The sequence below is a fragment of the Linepithema humile genome, chromosome 5 (assembly GCF_040581485.1).
Source record: "Linepithema humile isolate Giens D197 chromosome 5, Lhum_UNIL_v1.0, whole genome shotgun sequence".
NCBI lineage: Eukaryota > Metazoa > Arthropoda > Insecta > Hymenoptera > Formicidae > Linepithema > Linepithema humile.
Genome location: NC_090132.1, coordinates 281,832 through 307,334, shown reverse-complemented (window position 1 = coordinate 307,334; position 25,503 = coordinate 281,832). Strand labels below are relative to the sequence as shown.

General features: G+C 32.0%; 7 protein-coding genes across 21 annotated transcripts; 3 read left to right on the top strand and 4 right to left on the bottom strand.

The window, feature by feature from the left end:
• Window positions 1–89: 89 nt before the first annotated feature.
• On the bottom strand, window positions 90–3,375 carry BHD (Birt-Hogg-Dube). The gene is made up of 8 exons (XM_012372876.2): window positions 3,019–3,375; window positions 2,251–2,560; window positions 2,018–2,123; window positions 1,582–1,856; window positions 1,355–1,467; window positions 928–1,257; window positions 611–845; window positions 90–444 (listed from the first exon to the last, which is right to left on the bottom strand). The coding sequence occupies exons 2-8, from the start codon at window positions 2,553–2,555 to the stop codon at window positions 303–305; spliced, it is 1,506 nt and encodes a 501-aa protein (XP_012228299.1). The 5' UTR covers window positions 2,556–2,560; window positions 3,019–3,375; the 3' UTR covers window positions 90–302.
• Window positions 3,376–3,520: 145 nt separating this feature from the next.
• LOC105675611 (mapk-regulated corepressor-interacting protein 1) lies at window positions 3,521–7,666 on the bottom strand. The gene is made up of 6 exons (XM_012372885.2): window positions 7,106–7,666; window positions 6,930–7,014; window positions 6,417–6,535; window positions 6,128–6,196; window positions 5,210–5,263; window positions 3,521–5,049 (listed from the first exon to the last, which is right to left on the bottom strand). Exons 1-6 carry the CDS (start codon window positions 7,155–7,157, stop codon window positions 4,979–4,981), a joined length of 450 nt encoding a protein of 149 aa, XP_012228308.1. The 5' UTR covers window positions 7,158–7,666; the 3' UTR covers window positions 3,521–4,978.
• Window positions 7,667–7,803: 137 nt separating this feature from the next.
• LOC105675599 (TOM1-like protein 2) lies at window positions 7,804–13,164 on the bottom strand. Of its 7 annotated transcripts, XR_010890387.1 has the most exons (10): window positions 12,610–13,162; window positions 12,168–12,337; window positions 11,517–11,798; window positions 11,162–11,428; window positions 10,745–11,045; window positions 10,276–10,396; window positions 9,885–9,996; window positions 9,241–9,291; window positions 8,836–9,111; window positions 7,804–8,755 (listed from the first exon to the last, which is right to left on the bottom strand). XR_010890387.1 is itself a non-coding variant. In XM_067355797.1 (9 exons), the coding sequence occupies exons 1-9, from the start codon at window positions 12,662–12,664 to the stop codon at window positions 8,914–8,916; spliced, it is 1,473 nt and encodes a 490-aa protein (XP_067211898.1). In that variant the 5' UTR covers window positions 12,665–13,164; the 3' UTR covers window positions 7,804–8,913. The 7 variants fall into 7 exon arrangements, 6 of the variants coding, with proteins under 6 accessions (XP_067211898.1, XP_012228293.1, XP_012228291.1 ...); XM_067355797.1 differs by having other exon boundaries at window positions 7,804–9,111; window positions 9,241–9,288; window positions 9,966–9,996; window positions 12,610–13,164; XM_012372870.2 differs by having other exon boundaries at window positions 7,804–9,111; window positions 9,966–9,996; window positions 12,610–13,163.
• A 659-nt stretch (window positions 13,165–13,823) lies between these two features.
• Window positions 13,824–18,850, top strand: LOC105675610 (N-acetylneuraminate 9-O-acetyltransferase). Of its 2 annotated transcripts, none has more exons than XM_067355795.1 (12): window positions 13,824–14,077; window positions 14,251–14,388; window positions 14,605–14,701; window positions 14,768–15,026; window positions 15,119–15,376; window positions 15,463–15,698; window positions 15,781–16,002; window positions 16,077–16,398; window positions 16,490–16,729; window positions 16,798–17,088; window positions 17,199–17,417; window positions 17,511–18,850. In XM_067355795.1, the coding sequence occupies exons 2-12, from the start codon at window positions 14,274–14,276 to the stop codon at window positions 17,634–17,636; spliced, it is 2,385 nt and encodes a 794-aa protein (XP_067211896.1). In that variant the 5' UTR covers window positions 13,824–14,077; window positions 14,251–14,273; the 3' UTR covers window positions 17,637–18,850. The 2 variants fall into 2 exon arrangements, with proteins under 2 accessions (XP_067211896.1, XP_012228307.1); XM_012372884.2 differs by having other exon boundaries at window positions 13,825–14,146.
• LOC105675307 (mpv17-like protein 2) lies at window positions 18,370–19,868 on the bottom strand. Of its 8 annotated transcripts, none has more exons than XM_012372332.2 (4): window positions 19,850–19,868; window positions 19,366–19,427; window positions 18,964–19,125; window positions 18,370–18,888 (listed from the first exon to the last, which is right to left on the bottom strand). In XM_012372332.2, the coding sequence occupies exons 2-4, from the start codon at window positions 19,366–19,368 to the stop codon at window positions 18,478–18,480; spliced, it is 576 nt and encodes a 191-aa protein (XP_012227755.1). In that variant the 5' UTR covers window positions 19,369–19,427; window positions 19,850–19,868; the 3' UTR covers window positions 18,370–18,477. The 8 variants fall into 8 exon arrangements, with proteins under 8 accessions (XP_012227755.1, XP_067211902.1, XP_067211900.1 ...); XM_067355801.1 differs by having other exon boundaries at window positions 19,322–19,427; window positions 19,850–19,865; XM_067355799.1 differs by lacking the exon at window positions 19,850–19,868 and adding an exon at window positions 19,665–19,799 and having other exon boundaries at window positions 19,322–19,427.
• Window positions 19,869–20,231: 363 nt separating this feature from the next.
• dup (double parked) lies at window positions 20,232–24,115 on the top strand. The gene is made up of 6 exons (XM_012372889.2): window positions 20,232–21,217; window positions 21,295–21,541; window positions 21,669–22,005; window positions 22,083–22,268; window positions 22,809–23,056; window positions 23,136–24,115. The coding sequence occupies exons 1-6, from the start codon at window positions 20,448–20,450 to the stop codon at window positions 23,505–23,507; spliced, it is 2,160 nt and encodes a 719-aa protein (XP_012228312.1). The 5' UTR covers window positions 20,232–20,447; the 3' UTR covers window positions 23,508–24,115.
• Window positions 24,116–24,226: 111 nt separating this feature from the next.
• Window positions 24,227–25,266, top strand: mRpL33 (mitochondrial ribosomal protein L33). The gene is made up of 3 exons (XM_012372336.2): window positions 24,227–24,418; window positions 24,686–24,789; window positions 24,947–25,266. Exons 1-3 carry the CDS (start codon window positions 24,378–24,380, stop codon window positions 24,994–24,996), a joined length of 195 nt encoding a protein of 64 aa, XP_012227759.1. The 5' UTR covers window positions 24,227–24,377; the 3' UTR covers window positions 24,997–25,266.
• The last annotated feature ends 237 nt before the right edge of the window (window positions 25,267–25,503 follow it).

Sequence of the window (25,503 nt, the reverse complement as noted above, 5' to 3'; positions counted from 1 at the left end):
CTATAATGTACATAACATAAACTACAAATTTTCAGTGCTGACAGTGAATACTGAAATGTAGTCTTAATAAATGAGTTCACTGTATATGATACTTTATATTTCTTACTTTTATTTTTTAACTAAATCATAAATAAAAAAAGGCACACAACCTTGAACACACGGTAATATTCCTCACGGCCAAAACAATTAAAATCAAAAAGAAATCTAAAAGAACGCACAACTAAAAAAAAATGTACGTAAACTGCAATAAATATTACATTGCCCAACGGTATACTACACGTGTATAATAAGATTCTTGCAAACTATGCTGGATTAGACGGTAATCCCATAGACCACGCGTCCAGCAGCTTTTTGTCCTGTGGTCCAGCCCCCAGACTGAGCATGAGTCCAGAAAGATCACCGCGATGACCTCGTCCACGCATGGCGTGAACAACTTTTGCGATACTGCAATAGTATATAAAAAAATGTATATTATAATATACAATAAAATTATATTATTGTGTCTTTTTTTATATTTTAAAAGCTTAAAAAATATAAATATATCATATATATTTAGACAAGTTTAAGGATTCACATAATAGGATACATATAATAATAAATGAATTCGTACTTTGCCCATTCTTCTTGAAGAGTTGCAAAATGTGCTTTAAGAGCAGTGTTTCCAAATTTTTCATTATTGAGTGACTTTTCAATCTTCATCAATAAGGTCGGAAGTTTTGCTGGTAGTGCACCAGCCCATTTGACTATGTGGGATTTTGCATTTTCAATCTTGTGTTCATTGAGTATTATATCTAACCTGCATACATTTGCACAGGGTACGGGAACTGCTACTGAGGTATCCACTCCTGAAAATTTTAATGTCAAATTGCAATAAAATAATTTGTAAGTAACAATTGTTCACAATAAATTTTTAGAATAATGCAATACCGATAAAGTTACATGCGTCGGGATCTATATACTCCGATGTTTGCACTTTTACTCTTCGACACGCTGTTGGCACAAGACTACTTAGTCCATACAAAGATTGCAATCTTTGAATTTTCGGGCCTCTCACTAAAACTTGAACACCAGTTAGACAGGAGTACAGCAGTTGTCTAAATTGATCCTTTCCTAATACTTGTTTTAGATCTCGTAGAATTATAGGAATAGATTTTTCTGCGACTTCAGAAAATTCTGGCGAAAGTTCGGAATTGTTTGAATTGAAATTTAAGTTTACCGGCAATTTTGCGTTCACTAAAGTAAAGCCTTCTTCAGTTTCTGCAAATTTTAATATTATAACTTTCATTAGGTAAAAAATATATTTTAATACATTAACTATTATTATAAGGACAGGAAAATGTTTAGAATTACTAACCAATTTGATGTTCAAAATTGTAATTAAGTTCGTCATTTAAAAAACTCATTGGAAAAATTTCTATGAAATGCCTCGCACCAGCACTGAGGATCCATACTAACCACATGTGAATTCTGAAACAAGTATGCACACAAAAAATGATTAAAATATAACTGTAATTCATAATGGAATGTTTTTTTTTTTTTTTATTGAAAAATTTATGTACAGCAAGATTAATATGCCCTTACCTTACAAAAACATGCTTTTCATTTGTTATATCAGTAAAGGTTCTGGACTGTTTGATTGAAATACCATGACAGCCAGCTCCACTATTTACCGCTGTCAACCTCATTGCTCTTTGTGGACATGCCGCTTCTTCCACATTATACTTTTTCTCCGCAAAATCTTGCAACTCTCTAATTACTTCCTTTAAATTATCAATTAAAAAAGGCCACATATTCAATAAGAATTGCTTGTCTCTCATAAAAACAATAAAACTGCACCATCTTCTGAATCCTCTTGCCTAGGAAAAAATAAATATACCATTTTACAAATATATTAACTTGAGAAGAGTTGAATAAAATTGTGACAAAATTCTTTAAGTTCTAACGACTTAATTAGCAACATGATTTGAAAAATTTGTTGTAATAACTACCAAACATGCTTTTTCGTTGCATAATTCACCTGGGCATCTTTCAATGTAAAAGTATGACTTAAAACATGCCCCCTGTACACATCTCCAAAGTAGCAAACACCTTCCTTACCAGGATGCACCTCGCAGCTCAGACTCCTTGAAAAAAAGTGACAGTAATAAAAAAACTTTAAGAAACTATAAATCATATAATAAATTCATGATTTATATAACTTTTATAAAATAAATTTTAAATTTGTAATCAAATAAAATACATTTATTGTACCTAATGCAAGCATGCTTTAACAAGTTTCCAATATCCTGCATTAAAGATTGTTGAGAAGAAAGAAAAGATGTCCTTGTTTCATGCTCGTTACTCAGATATTTAACATTTCCGATACTTTGACAGCCTTCACATTCATCCTGTTCATCCTCCAATAAAGTGTGATCTTGTCTCAATATTTCTTTAGGTCCATAGAATTTCAGTTTTTCTATATTCTCTGTATCATAGTTACGATACGTTTGTGTGGTAAATATCACTTTGGGTCCATGCATTTCACAGAAGGTACACAGCGCAATTACAGCATTCATTGCTTCTGAAAGACGAATTTTTCTATGTGAGTCTTTTTTAATATATTTCTGAGAATTAGGTATTGTGATCATTTGCATAATCTTCTATGCTGCTTATATGATGAATAGCATAAATATATATCTTTTGGAAATACATATCTAATTATTTTATCTGCATATGTATAATAATATAAATAGGCTGTTATATATTTATTATGGCAATGTCATGACATATTTTACGAAATATATAACTTTATAATTGCTCTGTTTTGCAAAATATATAACTTGATAGAGTTTCTCTATTTTTTAGATACACTACCTGGGATTCACAAGATGTAATTTACATAAATATAATTTGATATAAAAAAATTGTAGTGTATGACACATAAAATTATAATAAATCATACGATTCACAAAAGATTAAAATAATTTATAACATAACCTTTGCTAGGATATTTTTACGACATATAATTCCATCATTTACCTGCTTGCTTATAGATTGTTCAGCAGAACTTCGCGACAAAGTTAATTTTTTTCATCCTTTTCACGTGATAAAACAAAAATGAAGTCGGGGTAGAGACACGTGACATTATGATAGCTAATCTGGACATTGGCTCACATAGTGAATATATATAGCATGCACATGTATGTACATATATGCATACACATATACGACATAACTAAATTTACACAATTATATGTCGGGTTGTCAATCGACAGGGGTGCTGGACATATATGTCAAGATGATCCAGCAGTTTACAAATAGTAAACAAGCTCTGTTTCTTTACAATTGCAATTTTGATATTTCTTTCTTATATTATCATTTTTGCAAACAATCTTACTAAAGAAAAATGTTAAGAAAAGGAGATAAAGGTACGGTTCTATTTTTTTTTTTTTTTTTAACGATTAGATTCTATCAAATGGTTATTAACATTTAACGCTTTAATGAGGAGCTCTCATAAATAAATATTAAGTGAGAAAGTAGATTATGTAGAAAGAGGTATTTATTCATCGTATTAATTCAGTCGCGCCTGACCGAATTTTACTGCACTACATTACGACTACTCTTGCGTACCGTACTTTGTCGGACGCATATTGTGGCGTTTAAATTGTTGTTTGTTGGAGAGACCGATCTCTTTTCATGGTATCTTGACAAATACGTAACAACGCGAAGAGGAAACAATTTATAACCTGCCATGATATAATTTTTCGACAAGCAAACTCAATAACAGTTCGCATCAGCTCATCGGTTGCGGGCTGCAACTCGACGAGTAACAATATACGATAATTTTCTTATGTATTATCAGTCTACGAATTTATACTAAGTCCTTGTTCACATAAAAGTATACTCAGACACTATCGTTGCAACAACATACCGTGTAACAATGTATCCGTAACATTAGATCATGCATTCACGCAATCATTGCATGCAATAGATATATACAACATTCAGGGATTAAAAATTCAACAATCTCACGCAGGATTCATCATACCACACAGGGACTTCGCTCGTACTTAGCCCTATTTGGTATACGCATTGGTATATACTGGATCACACCATCGGATTCAGTGTGCATTTATTTAAAAGCTAATCAAAATTTAATAGTCTCCGAATATAAATTAAACTTTCTTGAGGCTTAAGAATGAAAAAAATTTTTCATCTTTCGGTGTTCGAGCCCGGCAGGTGAGCTCTGTAATCTTATTGATAACTTCTTTAATGCTTTATCGCGCTTGCTCTGCGAGATAATCATGTATTATCTTAATTTATAATCGAAAAAATTATATCTTCTCAAAGATAAACAAGTTTGTGACTGTTGCAAATCATCAACTGATCACAAACAACGCATTTATATTCGGGGACTACTATAGCTCTTTCTAATAATGGGCTTTGCTTTTATGTGTCTTGTGTTATTCTACTTATTGTCTACTAAATTTCCGCGACACTGTTACTATTTGTCAAAGCTCTATATCAGAGTACCAAACACTCTATGCGCTATTAAAATTGAGCAATCCTAACAATGGAGCAACAATAAAGTTTCTATATTTTGTAAAAAGATTGTTAACAAATGCATCTAAACAATTGTTATAACAGTAAATAACTTGAACTACTAACATATTTCTTGCTGTCGCGTACGTGTGTGCATTCGAAATTTGCATTAAATATACTGATTTATTGCTTTCAACAAGTCTGCATAATCATAGTAAGCGCATTACGTACGATTCGAGCGATATTTTTTAGCTGGTAAGTTAACAAAACTTGATATATATATGTATCAAACTCATGTCTGAGCTAGATACTCAACACTATGTTGTCAACTCTCAAACTTGATCAAACTTGAATAATGTTTAAAACATGACACTGCCTAATTTTCATAGCACCAATTGCTATTGCATTATTTCCAAGTACATCCTCGGTGAAAAATAATTTTAGCCTTTTCTATGTTTCAGAGCGATTTTGTGATGTTGTTAAACAATCGTTTGCCCCACCAAGATTCCAAATCAAACGGTTTAAAATCTGAAACAATTTGTTTGTACTTTAGCAACATTAATTTTGCATTAATTATATTAATTACAATAAATTACATAAAAAAATACGAATCAAATTAAAATATTAATTTCTTCAATAAAGCAATCAATGTGATGTTAATAAAATATAGTTATATAATATTATTTACCTTGAAGACCATCATTTGGTTCACCATCATTGTAATATACTATAGAATTAGGATCTGTAGCAAATAAAACATAAAATCTTATCTTTTATGCTTTCTTTAGTAAATTTAATATCTATGTAGAGGATGTTCAATAAATCATAATACCAGCGAGGTAATTCCTTATGAAAAAGAAAAAGGTATAGAATACATTTTTTTCATCGATTTTGTTTCCAAAAAAAAGCTTTAAAAATAAAAATAACGTGCATCTACTTGACCACAATATTGTGTTGACTGAAAAACATTCTTTCACAACATTTAGTTTTTGTAAAAGCATTGTCACTATAAACTGCTAGAGGCAGAAATATTAGGTTGCGATTACTGTTTCAAGATACTCTGCATAAAAAGTACATAATTATATTAACAAATTCTAAGATTACATAACAGATGTACAGTATGTCTGAAAAATAACGGAATTGACACTATTTCAAATATTAATCATATATGTGTAAAAATCATTAATTTTATCCAAAGTATATTTATTTGGAAACAATACAGCATTGGATCAATGGTCAACCGTGCACAAAATTACATGGAAAAAAAAATCATTTTTTAAACATACTGTGTATAAATGGTCAAGAAAACCACATTATTTCAACATTCAAAATTATTTCTTATTCACAATTACGCAACTTATTCAAAAATTATGCAATCAACTGAAAAAAATTATTCAATGTAAAAATTTCTTTTTACTTTACTTTTTACACACGTAAGAATTACCTCCTAGCTAATGTTGTTTATGAATACATTAAGAAAAAAAATTCAACTTAATATGTATTGCAGTTATTAATATATGATAAATATATGTATGAGTAAAAAAAACAAATGATAACGGTAATAAATAGTTTCAATTCAATTTTGGCTTGTAATGCCACTACTTACTGCTAAGTTCTGTACATTCTGTGCCATCACAACATTCATTTCTTTGCCGCGTATTAACCTGATTCCATGCTGTTAAAAATAATAGAATCGACTCAATATTGGAAGAAAAATGTACAAGCACATGGTATGTAATAGTATATAATAAGAACGTATCTTCTCATATTACACACATTCAACTTCTATCATACTTGACAAAATTAACAATAGTTGTGCATTTGTCTTCTTTCACATTTCGTACACCTCTCTATACTCTCTCTATACTCTCACTTTGTAAAATACTTTTACCTACATTCATAAATAAATTTGATAAGTTCCTCGTGCTGCGGTGTGATGACTTCTTGCATCTGATGTCGCTGTGAGGTGAACTTTGATTTCCCATTGGTATAAAAAACCGGCTTTGGTACATGACTGTAAGCGTGAAACATAGGAATAAAAACAATATATTACAGGTAGTACTGAGGCAAATAGTTTTTTTTTTTTTTTTATTTATCGCACATTTTTATGCGTACACAGTCTTACGCAACGTGCAATAAAATGTTAAGAAGCGAGATGTTTCAGCAAACAAAATTGATTTCAATAAGCTTCTGTATTGTGCTGTATGAGATAAGCTTCATTAAAAATCTCAATAACACGCGTCGATGTCGAGTAAACAATTTGTGTTACTCAATAATTCCGGCGATTTCTACGGGGCGAGTTATGAATTGCGTAATGCATCGGACACCGCGAGGGGCGAGGGAGGTGAACGTGGAAAAACAGCATTAAGGAGTCAAGACACCTCTCTCTTTCTTTCTCTCTCTCTCACCGGATGATCTCGTGGTTGTCCTCGGGATCGGCCTTCCTCGTCAAATCACGTAGGGTCTCCAGTCTCTCGAGATTCTGACTGATCCCTGCGGGAGAATCGTGTGATTCAGTCCGGATTGAAAAGTCGGATCGCTTCGAACGTGGACGAGCGGCGTCGAGAAAATCCAAATTTAGTACCTCGTCGTGTTTTTGCTACGATCTTGCTAGGTCCCTTTGACACGGTATACATCCTTGTCCACGGGCGAATGCGGAAGCCTCTTCTCGCGTGCGTGATGCCAGAATCATCCGAGAATAATCGTTGTTATACCTGTCGCGTGTTATCAAGCTAATCGTTGCGACAAACTAACTGATAACGAAGCAAATCTGGCCCCTAGCAGTGCCACAACCGGCTTACCACCGCGACTTATGAAATTACTGACCGGTGCTGCTCGTGATGATCAACTAGGAGGGGGAAGATATAAACTCCCTCTTGTAAAAGTCGAGCCAGTTCTAGCGGCATCTGACTTGGCTGGGAACTAAAACGGGTCATGTGACAAGAAGAGAGTCGCGCTAAATTCAAATGCGCACGTGCCATGCTCAAATATTTCATCCTTCTTTCCATTCGTTTTATGATATTACTGATTAAATTTTTCCTCTTGTAATTAATAGTATTTAGTTTACATCCTACTATTATATCTTCAATGGCTAGCTGTGACAGGTTTAGTTTATTAAGAATGTATTTTTTGCAAATGTAAAGTATGATTAGAGTTTTGCAAATGGGCAAAATTTTTTTACTTTGATTCAATCATCAATACCCTACTATACGTATTCTGTTTAAAAAATCGAGTTGACTTTGAAGTCTCTACTAAAATATCTTCACTATTAAAACAAAATAGTTCTTAGTTCTGATGCACAGTTTTATTTTCTGCGTAAGTGACGAGATACAGATTATCCTTATTAACTGCGAATTCAGTCAATACAGGCACCGCAGGTGTACTTTTTTTTTAACCGCCTATTCGTACTAAGTATGCATAAATACAGTAGAAATATAAGCAAATAAAACAGGAAGTACATTACTAAAGATAGATAAATGATAAAATTCTGAAGAGGAAGCTAAAATATCACTTTTTCAGGACTATAAACATAGGATATGAAGAAATAGACCTCTAATCACCAATGTTGCTGCTGAATTTACCACGATTTCAGAATATATTATTTATAATATTATTATATAACTGCAATAATGATGATAGCGGTAATAATAAATTCATGCTTCTAATTTATACATTAATAAGTTATAAATAGTCTCTACAATAGTAGGAATTATACAATAGTAAAAATAATAATAAATCTGTAGAATGTATCTCTGTATAGAATGTCAAACAGCTGAGACAAAATTTACTTCAACATAGAAAAATAGTTTGTCAATATATAGATAAGATCTCGATTACTCGAGCGGACATTCATCCGAATATCCATGCCTCGATTCAAAAATTTGATCTAAATATGATCTTACACTTGATTTGTCGACCTTGTGGCAAAATTTATAATATAGCAAGATCTGGATATTTTCATGGACGCATTGTTGCTTATGTACAAACATAAATTAATTATTAACATGCTATCGTTACATAATAGTCAGTGTTGTAATGTTTCATAGAACAACTTGAAAGCAACTTATCGACATTATGACCACAATTTTACTGCAGAAACAATATCTCGAATACGATTGCACAATACCAGTTATATTATTAAGTACGTACAAGCACAAAGCACGTACAGCATTTTTTCCTGTACTTTTATGTACTTTTTCCCTCGCCTTTTGTGTGTCCTATCTTATTTCAGCTCCTAATGTGAAAAATACAAATTGATACTTTTAATTGTCGATGACAGGAGCGCGATTAGAGGGAAAAATAAGAGATACGTGCCATTTAAATTTAGCACGACAGTCTCAATAAGTTTAGCCTCCCGTTTCGCAAGAGAAAAGAGAGAAAGCTTCAAGGTACTTAAAGAGCAAATAAAGACTTGTCTTGATCTTTGTTAATTTGGCGTTGGATGTTTTGGTTGCTGGTAGCTGAAGAATTCGAGGTGGCAGTTGCGGCTGTGGAAAGAGTCGGCAAAGCTTCGGCCGCGGCTGCACGTTCCGCCAAGAAGCGTTCAAATTCCGACGATGTCAAAGATTCCTGATCACCTTGTCCTCCAGGCTGTAATATAAATTATGCTGCTTGACATCAGTATTCTTACAATGTTTAGAAATCTGCTTCTCTCTTTCATTTTCATTCTCTTTCCTTATCTATAATTAACAAATTCACTTACATCTCCACAATACTTACTGTGTGATCTAACCAAGCCGCCATTTCATTGAATTCGGATTCCAGGTTCTGCTAAGTATCGAAAAATAAACAAAAACATTGAACACAACGACAAAGAAATGCAAATAATATATCGTAATATCGATGCACACAAAGCTCAACACAATTAAAAGTAATATAATTAAGATAAATAACAAAAAAAATCAAGATTTGCTTAGAAGCGATATGCAATGGTGATCACAAAAATATGATAAATCACAAAAAATGTAATACGTATGTAAGCATTTGCGAAGGAAATTACTATACCTTGAGCCCTTCTGGTACGTGTATATGGCTTCCTAATTTAATCTACGATTCTTATTTAAGGCAATTTCAAATATTTTTTTTAATAACTTTTTTTTGCTCTAATAAAGACCATAAGTCCTTAATAATTGTAGTATAGTATGTGCAATCTGTTCTGCAATACATTTAAAATTGCCTTATAAGAAACTTATAACACATAATTATTGTGGCTGTTCAAGTATGTAAATATCTCTTACGTAAGTTAGTTTAATTATACTTGATGAAAAGAAATAAGATTCTAGAAAAATTTGTTAAATAGGGAATATTTAACGATAATTAATTTTTTTAAATAATTAGTTTAAAGAGAAAAGAATGTTACGCACACTAGCACTAGTAGCGGTCGGCTGGGATAATTTAGGATTATTGCGGTTGAGCATTGCCGTACTTAGACCTCCACCTCTCACCTGCTCCAAATTATCTTCGTACTTGCTGCCACTGTAATTGAAAATATTAAATTACTATTAAATGCAAAATTAATCTATACAAATATATATTATTTTTTATAATGTCATTTATTTTTCAAATATTTAAATATTTAGTATAATCGTGTGTTTCTTTGCCTTGCCATTTTTGTTCATGCCATAATATTATGTTGGAAAATTAAGGAAAATTAAGATTTTTAGCATATTTTCGATTACACAATATTTTATGTTTAATTATGCACTTCCTTAGAATTAAAAAATGAAAAAATTATTTAAGCATAGCATACAATACCTATTCTTTGTTTTTTCATATGTTGCATTGCGCGACTGTGCAAACATATCAAATTCATCATTATCTCCTTCTTTTTTCTCCTTTTGGTCCACTCTTTTTTTCTCCACGCCTTCAGCTGCGTCTATAGAAAAAAATAAAACAATAACAATTTAGAGAAAAGTTCGTACAGACGTAAGAAAAATGTGCAAATAAAATATATAAATGTACTCATTTTAAATGTCCACCTAATATCTCTAGAAAGAAATGCAAGACTCCTTACTCTTTCATTGCCTTAAAACCAAACAACTTTTGTCTAAAATGTTTTTTTTTTTTTTTATAATAAATTTCTTCCGAAATATTTTAAATGGTCATTTAAAATAAATCACTATGTGCTCGCGCGCGTGTGTGTATGCGTAGCTGATCCATTTTACGATTTTATATATATATATTGTACAATCTTATGTTAAATATTTATAACTTTTGCACTTACCAAGTTCTTTCATCTGTTTTGTTACATCACCTACATCGTCGGACAAATCTATAAGTGAATCTGCCTCTGCTTTAGTAAGAGCTGGAGTTGACTCAACATTTGGTGGATGCCCAATAGCTTGAGCTAATATAGTACTCGCAGGTACTTGCATTTTATTCTTCGTGTAACGCGAATAACGAAGAAACAGGTTGTTTAATTCATCGTTAATGCGCAACAATTCCGCTGTCATTTCGTCGTGAGCCAATTTACCGATTAAATCGACAACACGTTCCTGCATTGCCTTACATGTTGAATGAAGTTCCTACAAACAATTATTTGAATATATTAGAAATTTAGTTTCATAAAGTAAAAAACAAATATATGAGAAAAAATAATTCGGAAATTTTCATAAATAAGTTCAAAGAACATAATACTTACATTTAACAGCTCAAGATCTGCGGGATCTGGTTGCTGTTTACTATTTTGATCCGGACTTGTAAAGTACGCCAACATTTCTGATAATACGCGCATGTTTCCTTGAACAACATCAAGCTCGCTTTGTAATTTCGCCATTTGTTGTTCATTCAACTGAGTTAACTGTCCAGCAGATTGTGATACTTGGGGTGGTAAATGTTGCGTTCCCAATGAAGCAGACTGCTCATTTGTAGCTAAGCTTGTCGGAATTTGCTCTGTTTCAGGTACACTCTACAAGATATTATTAAAAAAAAAAAACATTTTTTAGTTTAAACAAAATAAAGAGAATGTAATTTTATTTAAACAAAAGACATCTTACTCTCTCAGGTGTGATGATTGGCGCCATAGCATCCAAATCAGTCATTGGAAACTGTATGCCTTTTATCTTTAATTCCTGATAAACCTGCACCACACCTTGAGTATGTGGCTGATGACGGAATGTATCTGCCCATGTTTGAATCAAACTTAAGACTTTTTCTTGAACTGCAGTTGGTGGTTCATTTTTGGGACCGATTAGTTTAACTAAGTCCTGCACAAATTCTCTTGAACAGGCAAGAGTATGAAAGCGTTTCCCACAATTTTTCACACATGTTTCCAACACCTATTATACAAATAACATTGTGACAATAATTTATAACTTCTGTAATCATGACAGCAAGTATCCTGATTCACAGTATTACTATATTCATAGTAATTTGTGTTAGAGACGCTATCATATGTCTCTCATAGATATAGTGATAGAGCTAGTTTAATTGACAATAATTGTGTAAATTGACCAAAGATCAAGAATTTCAAATAATTCTAGTATTTTCAAATAATTTCTAGTATTTATAATACTAGTGTTATAAAGATACACAAAACATATATCCTATATTTTGTAAAAGTGAGATAATTAAGTTAACTGGATAAATTTATTATATTGGATATTAGTTCTATGCAAGCAATATTATTAATAGTTTGAAATACTAACGGTAAGTGTATACATGACTATGGTATAATTTTTGCCCGCTGCTTGATTGAGTCTGCGCTTGATCGCTTTAATAGCATCTTTTGGCCCATCTTCGGTTTCGTTTATGATATCACATATTTCCATATTAAGTGTCCAATTCTCACTTGGTAAACTGCCATCTGTAGCGGATTCTGAAATGTGAAAGCAACATTGAAAGCAAATATGAATGCAGAGAATAATATAGATGCAAAATTCTTTATTATAGCTGCAATTTATTTAGTAATTAAGGCGTGACATTTTTATTTAAAATCGAATAATCCATTAAAACGAGAAATAAGTGAAATTGTGTCAGAATACTTATGAGTCCTTGGCAACTGAATGATTTCTAATATCAGAGACAATTACGCTAAGTACGCTCGATATAATCTAATTAACGGTGCAACGTAAATAAACGAACACTTACCGATCTTTTGTCCTACTGGAGTGGAAAAAGGGTTGCCCACTCCAAAGAGTGACATTTTCTCGGAGCGTGTAGAACCTGCGTTGTTTTTCACCGCTGCGTTATTGTCTGGTCGCCTGCACTCACTCGCATACGTATGTATAAAACGCGCCCGATAATTGCTGATACTAACGGACAATTGGCGTACACTGACAATTTCGCGTAATGCCGATTGACAGAATCATATGACCTACACAACGGTACAGGCAGACATCAAAATCGCAAATGTCACGGAACCGTGTGCGATTGCCAATCAACGAAGTGGTTCTTTCGATGCTGCGCAGCGAGTGCAATAAGTGCGAAACGCCCTTTAAATAGGTTACACGGGACGTAGTAAAAAGTACTAAGTAAACGAATTTACTAGAGCATTTATGATTTATTGGTCAATAAATGTGAATTTTGCTCATTTTCCTAATTTTTATTATATTGCGTGTACGCAATTGATACCTAGATGCACGTTAGACGTATTTCCTATGTATCTTTCACCTTTTCTCTCTTCATCACTCCAAAGTGTAAATTCGTCCATTTGCTCGTTTTGAGTGCAGAAAGTGCAAAAAGTGCAGTAAAAGAATCTAATATTTAATCGTGGTCGTTCATTAGTAGTTCGTTGTAAAGCCTAAAGATATTTACTCGCCAGTGATTGGTACATTCTTGCAGATCCAGATATATGCATCAATCACAGACAATTATTACACACAGTTTTACACAGTTGTGCTTATTAAACGCAACGTTGATGCATGTGCATTACGTAGTGACGCTTGTTGTCTGAATAAATCTTAAGTCATGATGTATTTATTCAATAATGATTGTGAGTTATTTATGCAATTCTCAATTTTTGAACGCCACAAGACGGCTAATTGCATCATTTGCATCGTTCTAAAAACGTTCTTAAAAAGACATTTTTAGAATGTCCTAAAAACAACGTAAAAAGACTAGTTTCATCGACTAGTGCAGTTGATACTCTTATCAACAATGCATTTGTAATGTTGCTTTAGCTAATCAATAAATAAATGACACTGCTCCGAGTGAGTTCCTATATTCATCATGTGTTCCTGTTAACAATTATTTAAAATTCTGGCTAAAATTGAGCGTAAGAAAGGAGACAGAAATAATATGTCTGCTCTTTTCTACTGTCCGAAGCTAGTCGAAGCGCGAAGCTCATGTACGTGGCTTGCGCATGTGTGCGGTATTCCTTTCCTCATGCTGCTTGCGTCTCAAATCTGGCGTCACTGATCTTAAGGTCTCCAGTTGTGACGTTATTTTGTCGTATTAATTGCAAATCGTGTTGATATTGCCGATATTTTCATATCATTTTAATCGGTTGTTCGATGTATAAAACTAAATGTTAAAAACTTTGAATCATAATAATATTTTAAGTAGTGCGTCAGACAGCGATAAATTGATATTTGCAACGTAAATAGATATTTGCAACGTAAATATATTTTAATATACATTTGCAACAATACATTTTTATGTAAGAAGTATCTGATTGCACATTCAGGTATACAAAATGCACATCTGAGTCATATTTATATATATAGAAATATAAGCATTATAACGTATAGCTTGCAAGAACAAGATTGTATTAATTGTTTTATTTTGCAGTGTCAATGTAATCATAGTCCTTCATGACATCAGCAGAATACTTTATTAGTCTCATAACAGTAGCAAGTGCAAAGAAATTAGCCACTGCGCTTGTTGTCTGTTTTATTATATATCATGGAGTTATACATCTTATTTATGGTATGATAAAAAATATTTTACTTATTGAATTATTGATTTGTTTATTTCATATGTTATCAATAGTTTTGAAATATGCAAATTGTCATAATTTTTGTTAATAAGAAATAGTTATTCTGTAATATTTTTAGTGGTTGTTTAATTTTCTCAAAGGAAAGTTTTATTTTTTAGATTACTATCAATAATATACTTTATATAACTAAGACTTTATTTCTATAGGTAGCGATTCTTGCAAGTGGTTATTGACAGAAGGCAGATACAAAGGAGACAAAGAATGGCAACCCTATGGATGCATGATGCATCATTACACACAAACGTAATATTATTATGTTTAATTTATTTTAGAGATTAATTTTTATGTAAGAAAATTATCTCTTTACAGAGACAGCAGAAGATGTATGAGATATCTAGCTTTCATGGGCCACCATAATCATTTTGTGTTTACTGGTGATGCTAGAATAAGACAATTGTACAAATCTTTTGTTTCACAATTTGTAATTGATGGCAAAACATCAGATCTTATGGACTTGCCAGAAAACTCCGACTTGGGCTTCAACGATGGTCAGCTTAAGTTGAATGTACAGTTCCTATGGAGACCACAACTTGATGGTTCTATACTAGCAGATCTTAGAGACTGGATGGTAACATGTACACCTTATGTATTATAGTACATAGATATGTATAAAATCATAATTGATAACAGTATAATCTATATATATCTGCTATTACACAGAAGACAGACGCGCCTAGTATTATTGTCGCGGGTTCCGCTGTAGCTGCAATTCTTGCAAATAATAATAGCGATACACAGCTTTATTCCGAATACAGCACAGGTTTAATTCGTCTGGTACAACCAGTGGATTTTTTGACTAAAAAGGGATCTCAATTTTTATGGCTGCTGCAAGATCCTGTACTCAAAGAAAGATTACCTGCGCAATTGTCGAGTTTAGACAACAAACAAATTAACTTGTGCAACAAAGCAGCTGAGAAGGTATTGATGTATATTATTGTGAAACATCGTTCATCTTTTCGACGATATAAAGAAGAAAATAAATACTCCATAACTGTAACATACAGATATTGTCTCATAGTGAGACTCGTATATGGCAAAGCAGCAAACTAGTTGGCACGGGTGTTCTTGAACAAAGTCCGGATGGTTATTTGGCTAGCCCACTGTCACTTCGTCATAAAGTTCAAATACTATTAAACACATATTGCAATGATCATATGAATTTTGACGATGGTAGTTGTTGCAGTTATCCCGAACCAGCAACTACTCTACAATTGTTAAGTCTGTCTGCACTTGCATTATTGTAATTGAGTATTTAATCTTTTATTTGCACGTTTATAATACGTCTTCTTTTCCAAGAAAATATAAATGATAATTTGTTACAGCATAACAATAGGAGGAGGAATATGGCTGTACAGAAAAGTATGCAAGTATCGTTCAGAAATACCATATTCTCATATTACCACTGAGGAAATAGAAAATACAGAAGAAGCTGGTACTTCGGAAATCGTTCAAATCAAGCAACCTGAAGTACAAGATTTTTACACTCTTGTCACATCATTAGCTCTCTTCTCTATTATATTAGCCTATTTTTATTTGTGCGATAGGTAAGTAATAATGTGTTTCATTTTGATTTTATCGTGTCTTTAAACTAATTCTCTGCCGCTTTTTTCTTTTACAGAACAAATTTTTTTATGAAAGAAAATAAGTATTACAGTGAATTCAGTTTTTGGCTACCACTTGGATACATCTTAGCTCTTGGATTATTTTTTACTGAAGATCGTGAAAGAGGACCAAGAGCATTGAATAGAGAGCAAACAGATGAATGGAGAGGCTTGATGCAAGCAGTTGTGCTTATATACCATGTTACTGGTGCCAAAAATGTCTTACCGATCTACATGTACTTAAGATTAATTAATTCTGCCTATTTATTTTTATCTGGATACGGACACTTTTGTTACTTTTGGCAAACTGGTGACGTATCTCTTGTCAGATTTGCCAGAGTACGTATAAAAAAAGATTATATAATACATAAATAAATTTAAATTATTAAAATTATTTCGATTAAAATTGAATCTGATTGTTGTGTTCCAGGTCATGTTCAGATTGAATTTATTAACAGTATCCTTATGTTTGTGCATGAACAGGCCGTATCAATTCTATCACTTTGTACCATTGGTATCGTTCTGGTTTCTTGTGATTTACTTCTTAGCCTGGTTGCCGCCCAGAATATATTCTGGAAGTTTAGCCGAATACGGGCCGAGGGCCTTGCTTTATTTTGCTTTAAAGCTCCTGGGTCTCGTGTCAATAATTACCATATTATATATGTCAGAGGTAATAAGCAGTTTTTGTAAAATACATCCAAGTTTTGAGATGTGTCTTAACGTGTCTTATCAGCGCAGGTGTTCTTTGAGAAAGTTTTCGTCACAAGGCCCTGGAAGGCGTTATTTGTGACGACTGACGACGATATTCGCGAATGGTGGTCTCGCTGGAGGGTGGACAGATACAGTGTAGTCTGGGGTTTAACTTTCGGTGCTGGTCTCGTCGCTCTTCAGAGAATAGATCATATTCCAGGAACTGCATTGTCGTCAGTGTTGGCATTGATTTCTTTAATAGCATACACCACCTTTACAATCTTGTGCCACTCTGTATCAGAGTGCGAAGAAATTCATTCTTACGTCGCTTTTATTCCGGTAAAATACTCTAAATATATTATTATTTATTATCATATATTCTCGTTTCTATACTCTCGTATTTACTGATATTCTTATCGTTATTTTGTTATTAATGTACTGGCTATTAGATTATAGGATACATCGCTCTCCGCAACGCATCGTTGGCATTACGGGGAAAACACTCTGCACTTTTAGCTGGATTAGGCAGAATAAGTCTGGAAACTTTGGTTGCGCAAGGTCACATATGGCTGGCAGCAGATTCACATGGAGTGCTTGTGCTATTACCTAGATTCCCAGTATTGAATCTGTTGGTTACATCGTTTATTTTCATTTGCGCCAGTCATGAAGTAAATATACGCGTTGTTTCTACTATTAATAAAAAAAAATTAATTTTAGCAATAAAAATATATTCTTTTTCTGATGCAATATTTGTCTTTTAGATTCATAGATTGACACACGTTTTGGCACCGTATGCGGTACCGAATGACTGGAAACTGGTAGCTCGCAATCTGTTGCTATTTATAGCTGTATTGGTACCTATTGGCATTCATGATGGAATGTTTTAAAAATTGGAAGCATCATCTTCATAAAAATCAAAAATCAATCGAGCAGTATTAATGTGCAAAGTACGAAAAGAGTTTCATATCATATTATAGCTAGTGATGGGATTCAAATCGTCTCAAGACATCTTGAGTTAAAGCTCAAGAAGTCTAAAAACGTTTTGCAAAATTTATTGTGATTGAAAGTTTTGAAAAAGACTTGAAAGTTTGAAAAGTCTTGAATATCTATAATACATGTGTGTATGTTGTGTATTATATTATTCCAAATATTTAATACATTCAAACATTCAAAACTTTTTATGCAAAACAGTCTTGCAAGATGTTTTGAAACTTTTTATTTTCGGTTATTCTTGATTTGCTTAAAAATTTGCAAGTAAAAATCTTGAAATTCCATCACTATAATTATAGCCTAATTTAAAAAAATTTAAATAGATATGTATCAAGCTTTTGTTATAAAAAGTGATAAAATAAGAAAAATGCATATCACATAATGTATTTCAAAAATTATTCTAGCGTTAAGTAGCATTTTTATTCAAATTATTTAAGATATGACTTTTTGTTTATTTGTATAACTTACTTTTTTACTAATAATTTACAATTACACAAAATTATTTTGTTTTATAATAGATACATGTATCTAATGTATCTAATATATTCAATATACTGTGATAAATATATAAATAGATATTACAAAACCATAATTTTGTGCGGGAAAATGGTTGTTAAAAACTGCTAGAAATTTTGTTGTAAAAAACCTCTTATTGTCAAAAGTGATATTTATTTAAATTTATTTATTTGCCTAATATATATATATTTGTAATTTCGCAAATTATTAGAGAAGATAGCATCAACTATTATCATGTTTCACGTGGCTAGTGTATACGTCATAACCAAGAGATATTGTGTTGTCATAAAGCACTCTATATCGCGTGGGAAGAAAATAAAAATTGATGACTTGTGCTGGAGGCCATATAACCCATTCAGCTATATATAATCTATGTGCTTTCTTTTGGATCTCATCTTTTAATTCTGTTAAGCTATTGTTCTCTAGCACTGCTAGCGTTAAGAAAAGTATACTTATACAAAGAGGTGAGCAAATCAACTGATCTACAATCACTTTTTTTAAAACTATACCGATGGTACGTCCAGCCATTTTAGCATCCAAGAAATTGTACCAGTGATGACAAGCTATCCCAATAAACATACCAGATATAGCCATATTTCTTGTTCTGGTAAAATTCCAACTATTCCATTCACCCTAATACATACAAAAGTAATTAAATATAAAAAAAAAAGAATAATAAAATACTACAAGCACATGGTTAAAACAAACCTTTAATATCTCATAATGCTGCTCTAAAACATCTCCTATACCAGAAAGAGAAATTGATATTCCTACATTTGTGTACAATAAATTTTTAGACGAAAATAAACGTTCTTTTAGGTGATTTATTCTACTAAAGATAAACCCCATACTTCTTGCAATATTCATCGCCTGAAATATAAAATATCATTATTGACTATTTTAAGTATTACATTACTTGGATTTTAACTTGCATATCTATCTGAAAAAAACATCTCTCAAAAATTGAATTTCTACAATAAATATTCAATAAATAAATAATCTCTACAATAAATAATAGTTTATTAAAAAATTTTAATATCTAACTTTACTATTAGTTATACTCTACCTGCACATAAGGTAAATTACAGTAAACCATCAGTGAGAACATACCATAATTACGTTGCTCTGGTTCCGAGAAGAGAAAATATTACAGGATTATAGGATGATTTAATCTGTAATTTATAAATTATATATATAAACTACACACTATGTTGAAATTGTGTAAGCTTAATATATCAATAATAGAAAATAAAAAAAGTATTATTACATTAAAATAAGATTATGGCTAGGTTAGGATATTGACAGAAATAGGTTAGATTATATACCCGTAAAATAAGAAGTTACAAACAGCAAATTGCATAATTTCATATATGTAAATATATAATTAGCAAGTTAATCAAGTTCCTTACGTATATACATTATTACATAGTTTTGAAAATTTTAATATTTTTTTAGGATTTATTCAGATAAATTTATATAAATTACATAATGCATATAAACAGAACATTGTTCAATTATGCGTGTAATATAAAAATGCAGCAATATTGCATTAAATTATTTTATTTAACCATATTTTTTATAACGAAATATTTACATATTTCTATTAATTACGCTTGCATGAGACTGTGCAGCTTACAGCAATTCGCATGCGATCTAGTAAACTACTAAAAATGCACCATACAGCACACAGCATTTCTAGTAATTTACTAGATCGCATGCGAATTGCTGCAACAAATTGTGCAGCCTGATGCCGGCTTAATATACTCAATGAAATTACCGCACCTGCATAAGAACGCGGCTTGTTACAATGTTCACTAGGGCTGTGTTCCGAAATTAATTGTCAGTGCTGAAAATCTATAGTTTACGTAACGTATATTGTAGATTTTCAGTACTGGCAGTGAATTTCGGAACGCAGCCAATGGCTGCGTTCGCTTTGGACGCTCAAGCGCTGAAAGCATCAGTCTATCTTTTTTGCTCATTATACGTCGAAGAAAGATAGAATAACGCTTTCAGCGCGTAAGCGTCCAAAGCGAACGCAGCCAATATTTGTCGCTATCAGCTGACGAACGACATTTCGCGCCAACAGAACAAGCAGGTAAAAAGGCGGGCTTTCGGGCGACCAGTGTATTTTCGAAGGTAACATTTCGAAGATAACCTTACGTTTGTCATTTGTGTGATCCGTATAAAAGATCATGTCGCAACCATTGGTAACGGCATATTTTAATACACGTAAAAATAAACGACCGGCATACGATGAATTACACAGTAAATCCAAGGTTTTGCTGCTGGAGCGGAATAACTCGAGTAGTCAAACTTCGATGAATACTGAAAATTCGGAACAGTCTACGTTAAATGAGGAGAGTACAGAAACGAGTCCAAAAATTGTGCTGAAAGATCCTCCTGCGAACTTGCAAGAAAATGTACGTACCACCAAAGTAGTGCGCAATATTCGGTTCGATTCTCTGAAAGCAAGTCCTGATAAAGTAAATAGGCCTAGAGCGCGAGTCACACGTTCTCGCACGTTATCTTCCACAGATGGAAGCCAGGCAGATATTAGGGATAGCTTATTGAAGATGAGTGGCGACCCTACAGAAATTAAGAAAGTGCCCTTTGAGAAAAAAGGTACGCTTAGCCCGAGGAAAAAGCAAATTCCTAAAAAGAGTTCTACTTTTGCAAAGGAAGATGTAATCCAAAAGGCTGAGAATGAACAACCTGCTGCTGGTTCGCTTACTCCACCATCATCAAAAATCTCAACAATGGAAAGACTAGCAAAAAATGAAAATTTAAGTTTCAATGATGTGAAAAACAGAATTAAAAAATCCTCCAGGCTGGCGGAAATGAAAGCCATAATGCAACGAATTGCTAAATGTGATGAAGCATTAGAGCAGCTGCACAAGCAAGATGACACTACGAAACCTCAGATGCAGAAGTTCAAACAGATAGAACTTGAAATTCTTGTGAGGTAAGAATCTTACCACAATCTAACAATTTAATTAATCTTAAGGTTTGGCATTATTTTTTTTCTTTTTCTATGTAAAGTCCACAAAAGGGACACAAATCTCCAACCAAGGCATTGTCAACTCCAATCAAGGATAGAGATCTTTCGAAAGCCAGTCCTCAAAGGCAACTTTTATTCGAGCCTAAAGAAACAACGTCAAGTCCACTGAAATGCAGTCCTACTAAAGCATATCAAAGATATCTATCATTAGCTGAAAGTGAAATACCTGGATTGGCATTGCCATATAGCTACAGATTCTTGGCTGAAGTATTCAGATGTATGGATACGGTAATAATTTTATTTTACAAACATAACTTATTTTAACATAGTTTATATCTTTATTTTAAATTATGCAAATATTTTTATTATATTATATATATTGGGTTAATAGCAGAATGCGACTTGCTTTTTTTAGGTGTCAGCAATGCTGTTTAATAGAAGAGAATTGATAACATTCAATAAATTGAAACCTGCAGTTCAAGAGTTGTTGCGACGTAATTTCACACAAGAACATTTGGCTCAAATAAAGACTATTTATCCTGATGCATATAATTATCAGCAAGAGAAGCATAGAAATTTTGGTTCCACATCTAAGCAAGAAAGATATGAACTAGTGTTGACACCTGTAGTTGAAGCAAGTAGTGGCAGTATAATGCCTGATGCAAACAATGTACTGAAGACCGCATCTGAGAATGGCATGAATCCTACAGTATTACTGGAAAGAAGAAAGAAATTTTACAATACTTTATTAGGTATTATCTGAAACAGATTTATCTATTACAATTGTACCATTGGATGTATTATAGTTTTCAAATCTTTTATGTTACAGAGAGAGTAAAGGACGAACATGAGAAATTTTTGTTAAGTTTTGATAATCCAAAATTAACGAATATACCGAGAGAAAAAATAATGCGCTGGCATCCAGAGTTTGATGTGGAGTCTTGCAAGAAAATTGAACAAGCCGAATTGCCGCAACCACCTCAGGTTGAAAAGCCATCTGCTAAAGATGTTCTGGGTAAGAATTACGATGTTGAATTATATTGGTAAAAATAGGAATCTTGAACGAAACAAAAATATTATTTTTTGTATTATATAGTTTATATAAATGAATGCAATGATATAACTTAATCTGAAAAACAGTAAGTAGGGCAAAATATTGCAAAAGAGAAATAAATAATGCGTTTGCGTGTTTGCGAAATTTGGTTTCTACTCAGCTTTAGTGTTGCAAGACTTTGTTGATTAATCAGCACATAACACGTTTGGTATAAAAAGGTACTGCTTGTAATATTTAAGCATTGACATTATACATCTTTACATGATGCGTCATTCAACTCGATCTTTATTTAATAAATTAGTTATAGAAAATGGATTTAAAATATCTCTTAGAAAGGATCAAGTTATTAGCAGAATATGTAAGCATTTGTTTTATTATTGAGATTTATTCGCAAACACAACATTATAATTTATTAATATATATTTAAATTTTTTATTTATTGCTTTTTCTCTTCCATAATTGTTTTTTTTTATTTTTTTTATTTTTTTTATTTTTTTACAGACAAAGCTAAATCTTTGTTTAATTGTGGTACACGCATGGAGAAAGCATTGCAGAGACTAGCGGAAGCAAAATTAACTTTAAAATCCAAATCCCCATCTTCTACACAAGATTCTACAACGCTCACCACAGAGGATGGTGTACCGAAGGTTAATATTACTATTGTGGATACCCCACCAGCTACACCATCCACACAGACCAATCATCATAGCACGTTATTTAAAGGCATTCCTAAGGCTCTGCTTGAGAAGGTAAGAATATTACATGCTTTCATTAACAATATACATTCTTTTATTAACATGTATTTGATTGTGTTTTATGAATTATAAGGTTCGTGCTAAGCAAGCAGCCAAGGCGTTAGAGGCAATGACGAGAACACCAATCGCGGATAAAGAAGCTGCATTATACTCTAGACTTCCCGAGTTTGCAAAGCTACTCCGTAATATTTTTGTGGCAGAGAAAAAAGGCATCCTTACAATGGAGGCGGTGATACAAAAGTTAGACAATTCTTACAGAACAAAACTAACTTTGCAAGACATGGAAGAGCATATACGACAATTGTGCAAATTATTACCTACATGGATCAGTATACACAACGTACGAAAGGTAACTTATCTGAAATTAGATAAAAACATTGAGCTTGCTAAAGTGATCAAACAATTAGAAATTTTAGCTGATGATAAAGTCAAGATAGGGTCATGACTTGCACGTTTCATGAACTATATTTAGATACTGTATTTTCACCTAATAATAAAACTCACTTTTATAAGTTAGAAATGCTTAGTTTTATATATTTACATCTGAATTAATAAAAAAAAATGACAATTTAAACTGTATTGGTAGAAACGGAAATAAGTGTATTTTTGGATGTGAAAATATGAAATGAAATGTAAGAAATAGAAACACATACATTATCTTATTCTTATATCTAATTTTTCAATTTTACTAGAAATTTTGATTTCTTATTTAATCGATTATTTTATTATTGATAAAGGACTATTCGATAAAATGTGTTATATCATGCCAGGAGTTGAAATTGTATAAAAAAATTATTCAAAATCATTTATAATATATAAAATTATTCAAGTTTCTGAAGCAAAAAACTTGCTAGTGATTGCTTCGTATGCACTGTTTTTGATATTATAATTTTTAAATAAAACTATTGGAAAAAGTAATCATTTATAATGTAGATAACTATTCTGCACAAACACACATACACACACACATACATATACACAAAATTTTGTTGAAATGAAATTGCTCATGCAAATTTTAATACACTAATTTGATACAATAAAAATTTATACAAATTTTTGTGCAGTTTTTTTACGATACCCTTTACGTAAAGGAATGCTCGATACAATGTTTGTGATCATATGTGTGAATGGATAATAAAGATTTTTTCATTCTTACAATTTTAGTCTGCTGACCGTTTCAGCAGAGGGCGCTTTACACATTTTCAGGTTGAATTCTAAGGTTTGATCGTGTTGAAACTAGTATTTATTTAATATTTATGTATCATAAAGTATATATGATTTTCTAAATCATATAATTGAAGAACTCTTTAGAACCATGTTCTTAACAAATGTGCTTTGGAAGAAAGCAAAGAGCAAGTAAGTGAAGTTAATGAAACGGTTTAACGAAAATTTAAGGTTAGAATATTGACGGATAAAAGTATGATATATTCAGAAAAATTGCTATTTAATACGAATAAAATAAATGACTGCTGTGTGAAATGCTGAAGATTAACTTTTATTAAACATTGCAACGTAACTTTTATTAAAATATTAATTATTAAATAAAATATGTTCAGAAAAAATAAGACACGATGCGTTATGTATTATCAGTTAAAAGATATCTATTGTTGTTTCTTATTACAGAAACATTTTAGTCATCGTAGAAAGTGTTATAAGTGGTCATCAGATGACACGTATCCGCGAGAGATTGGCTGACAAATTAGAATTTCTCTGCTTTGATCCTTACAGTAAGTAGCTATCTGTACATCTTGCATTTTTAATCATAAAGTAATGTTTTGTTTAATTTATTTCTCTTTTAATTATGCATTCAATTAATGTATGTTCTTTCAATAAGCCAAGATTATGGTATATAGCGAAATTATTTATGCTAACATTTTTTTACAGTCCAGAAGGAAGCGCTGTACAGAGAAAAGAAGAAATTACGTAGCTTGTAATTATATACATATTTTTTTTTTTTAATTTCTATCACTGGTGACATGCAATGAAATATATATTTAATATAATCATAGAGGAAAACTGCAATTTTTGTTTACTATAAAATATAAATTAAATACTATGATAACATATTTTGGTATTTTATATTTATAAACATGATTTTTTTACAAAATATGATACAAAATATCAAACTCAATATTATACAAATAGTATAGAACATGACTAATGCTGGCAATGCAATGTGGAAAATTAAATAATAATAAAAATTATAGTATTTTGTAATTATTATGCAAACGTAAACTCTATAATTATCCACTAGTATATATAGCTTAGTATTAAAATTTCAAACATAACGATAAATCGAAAAAGATTCCATCAATACCATTCTGTGCATTATTACTAAAAGCTATTAAATAAAGCACACAGTGAGCAAACGCTTTGCATAAGTTTCCCGAAGGACAAGGCGCAGAGAGGCGAGCGGAGAGTTGGCGAGAGACCAGCCAAGA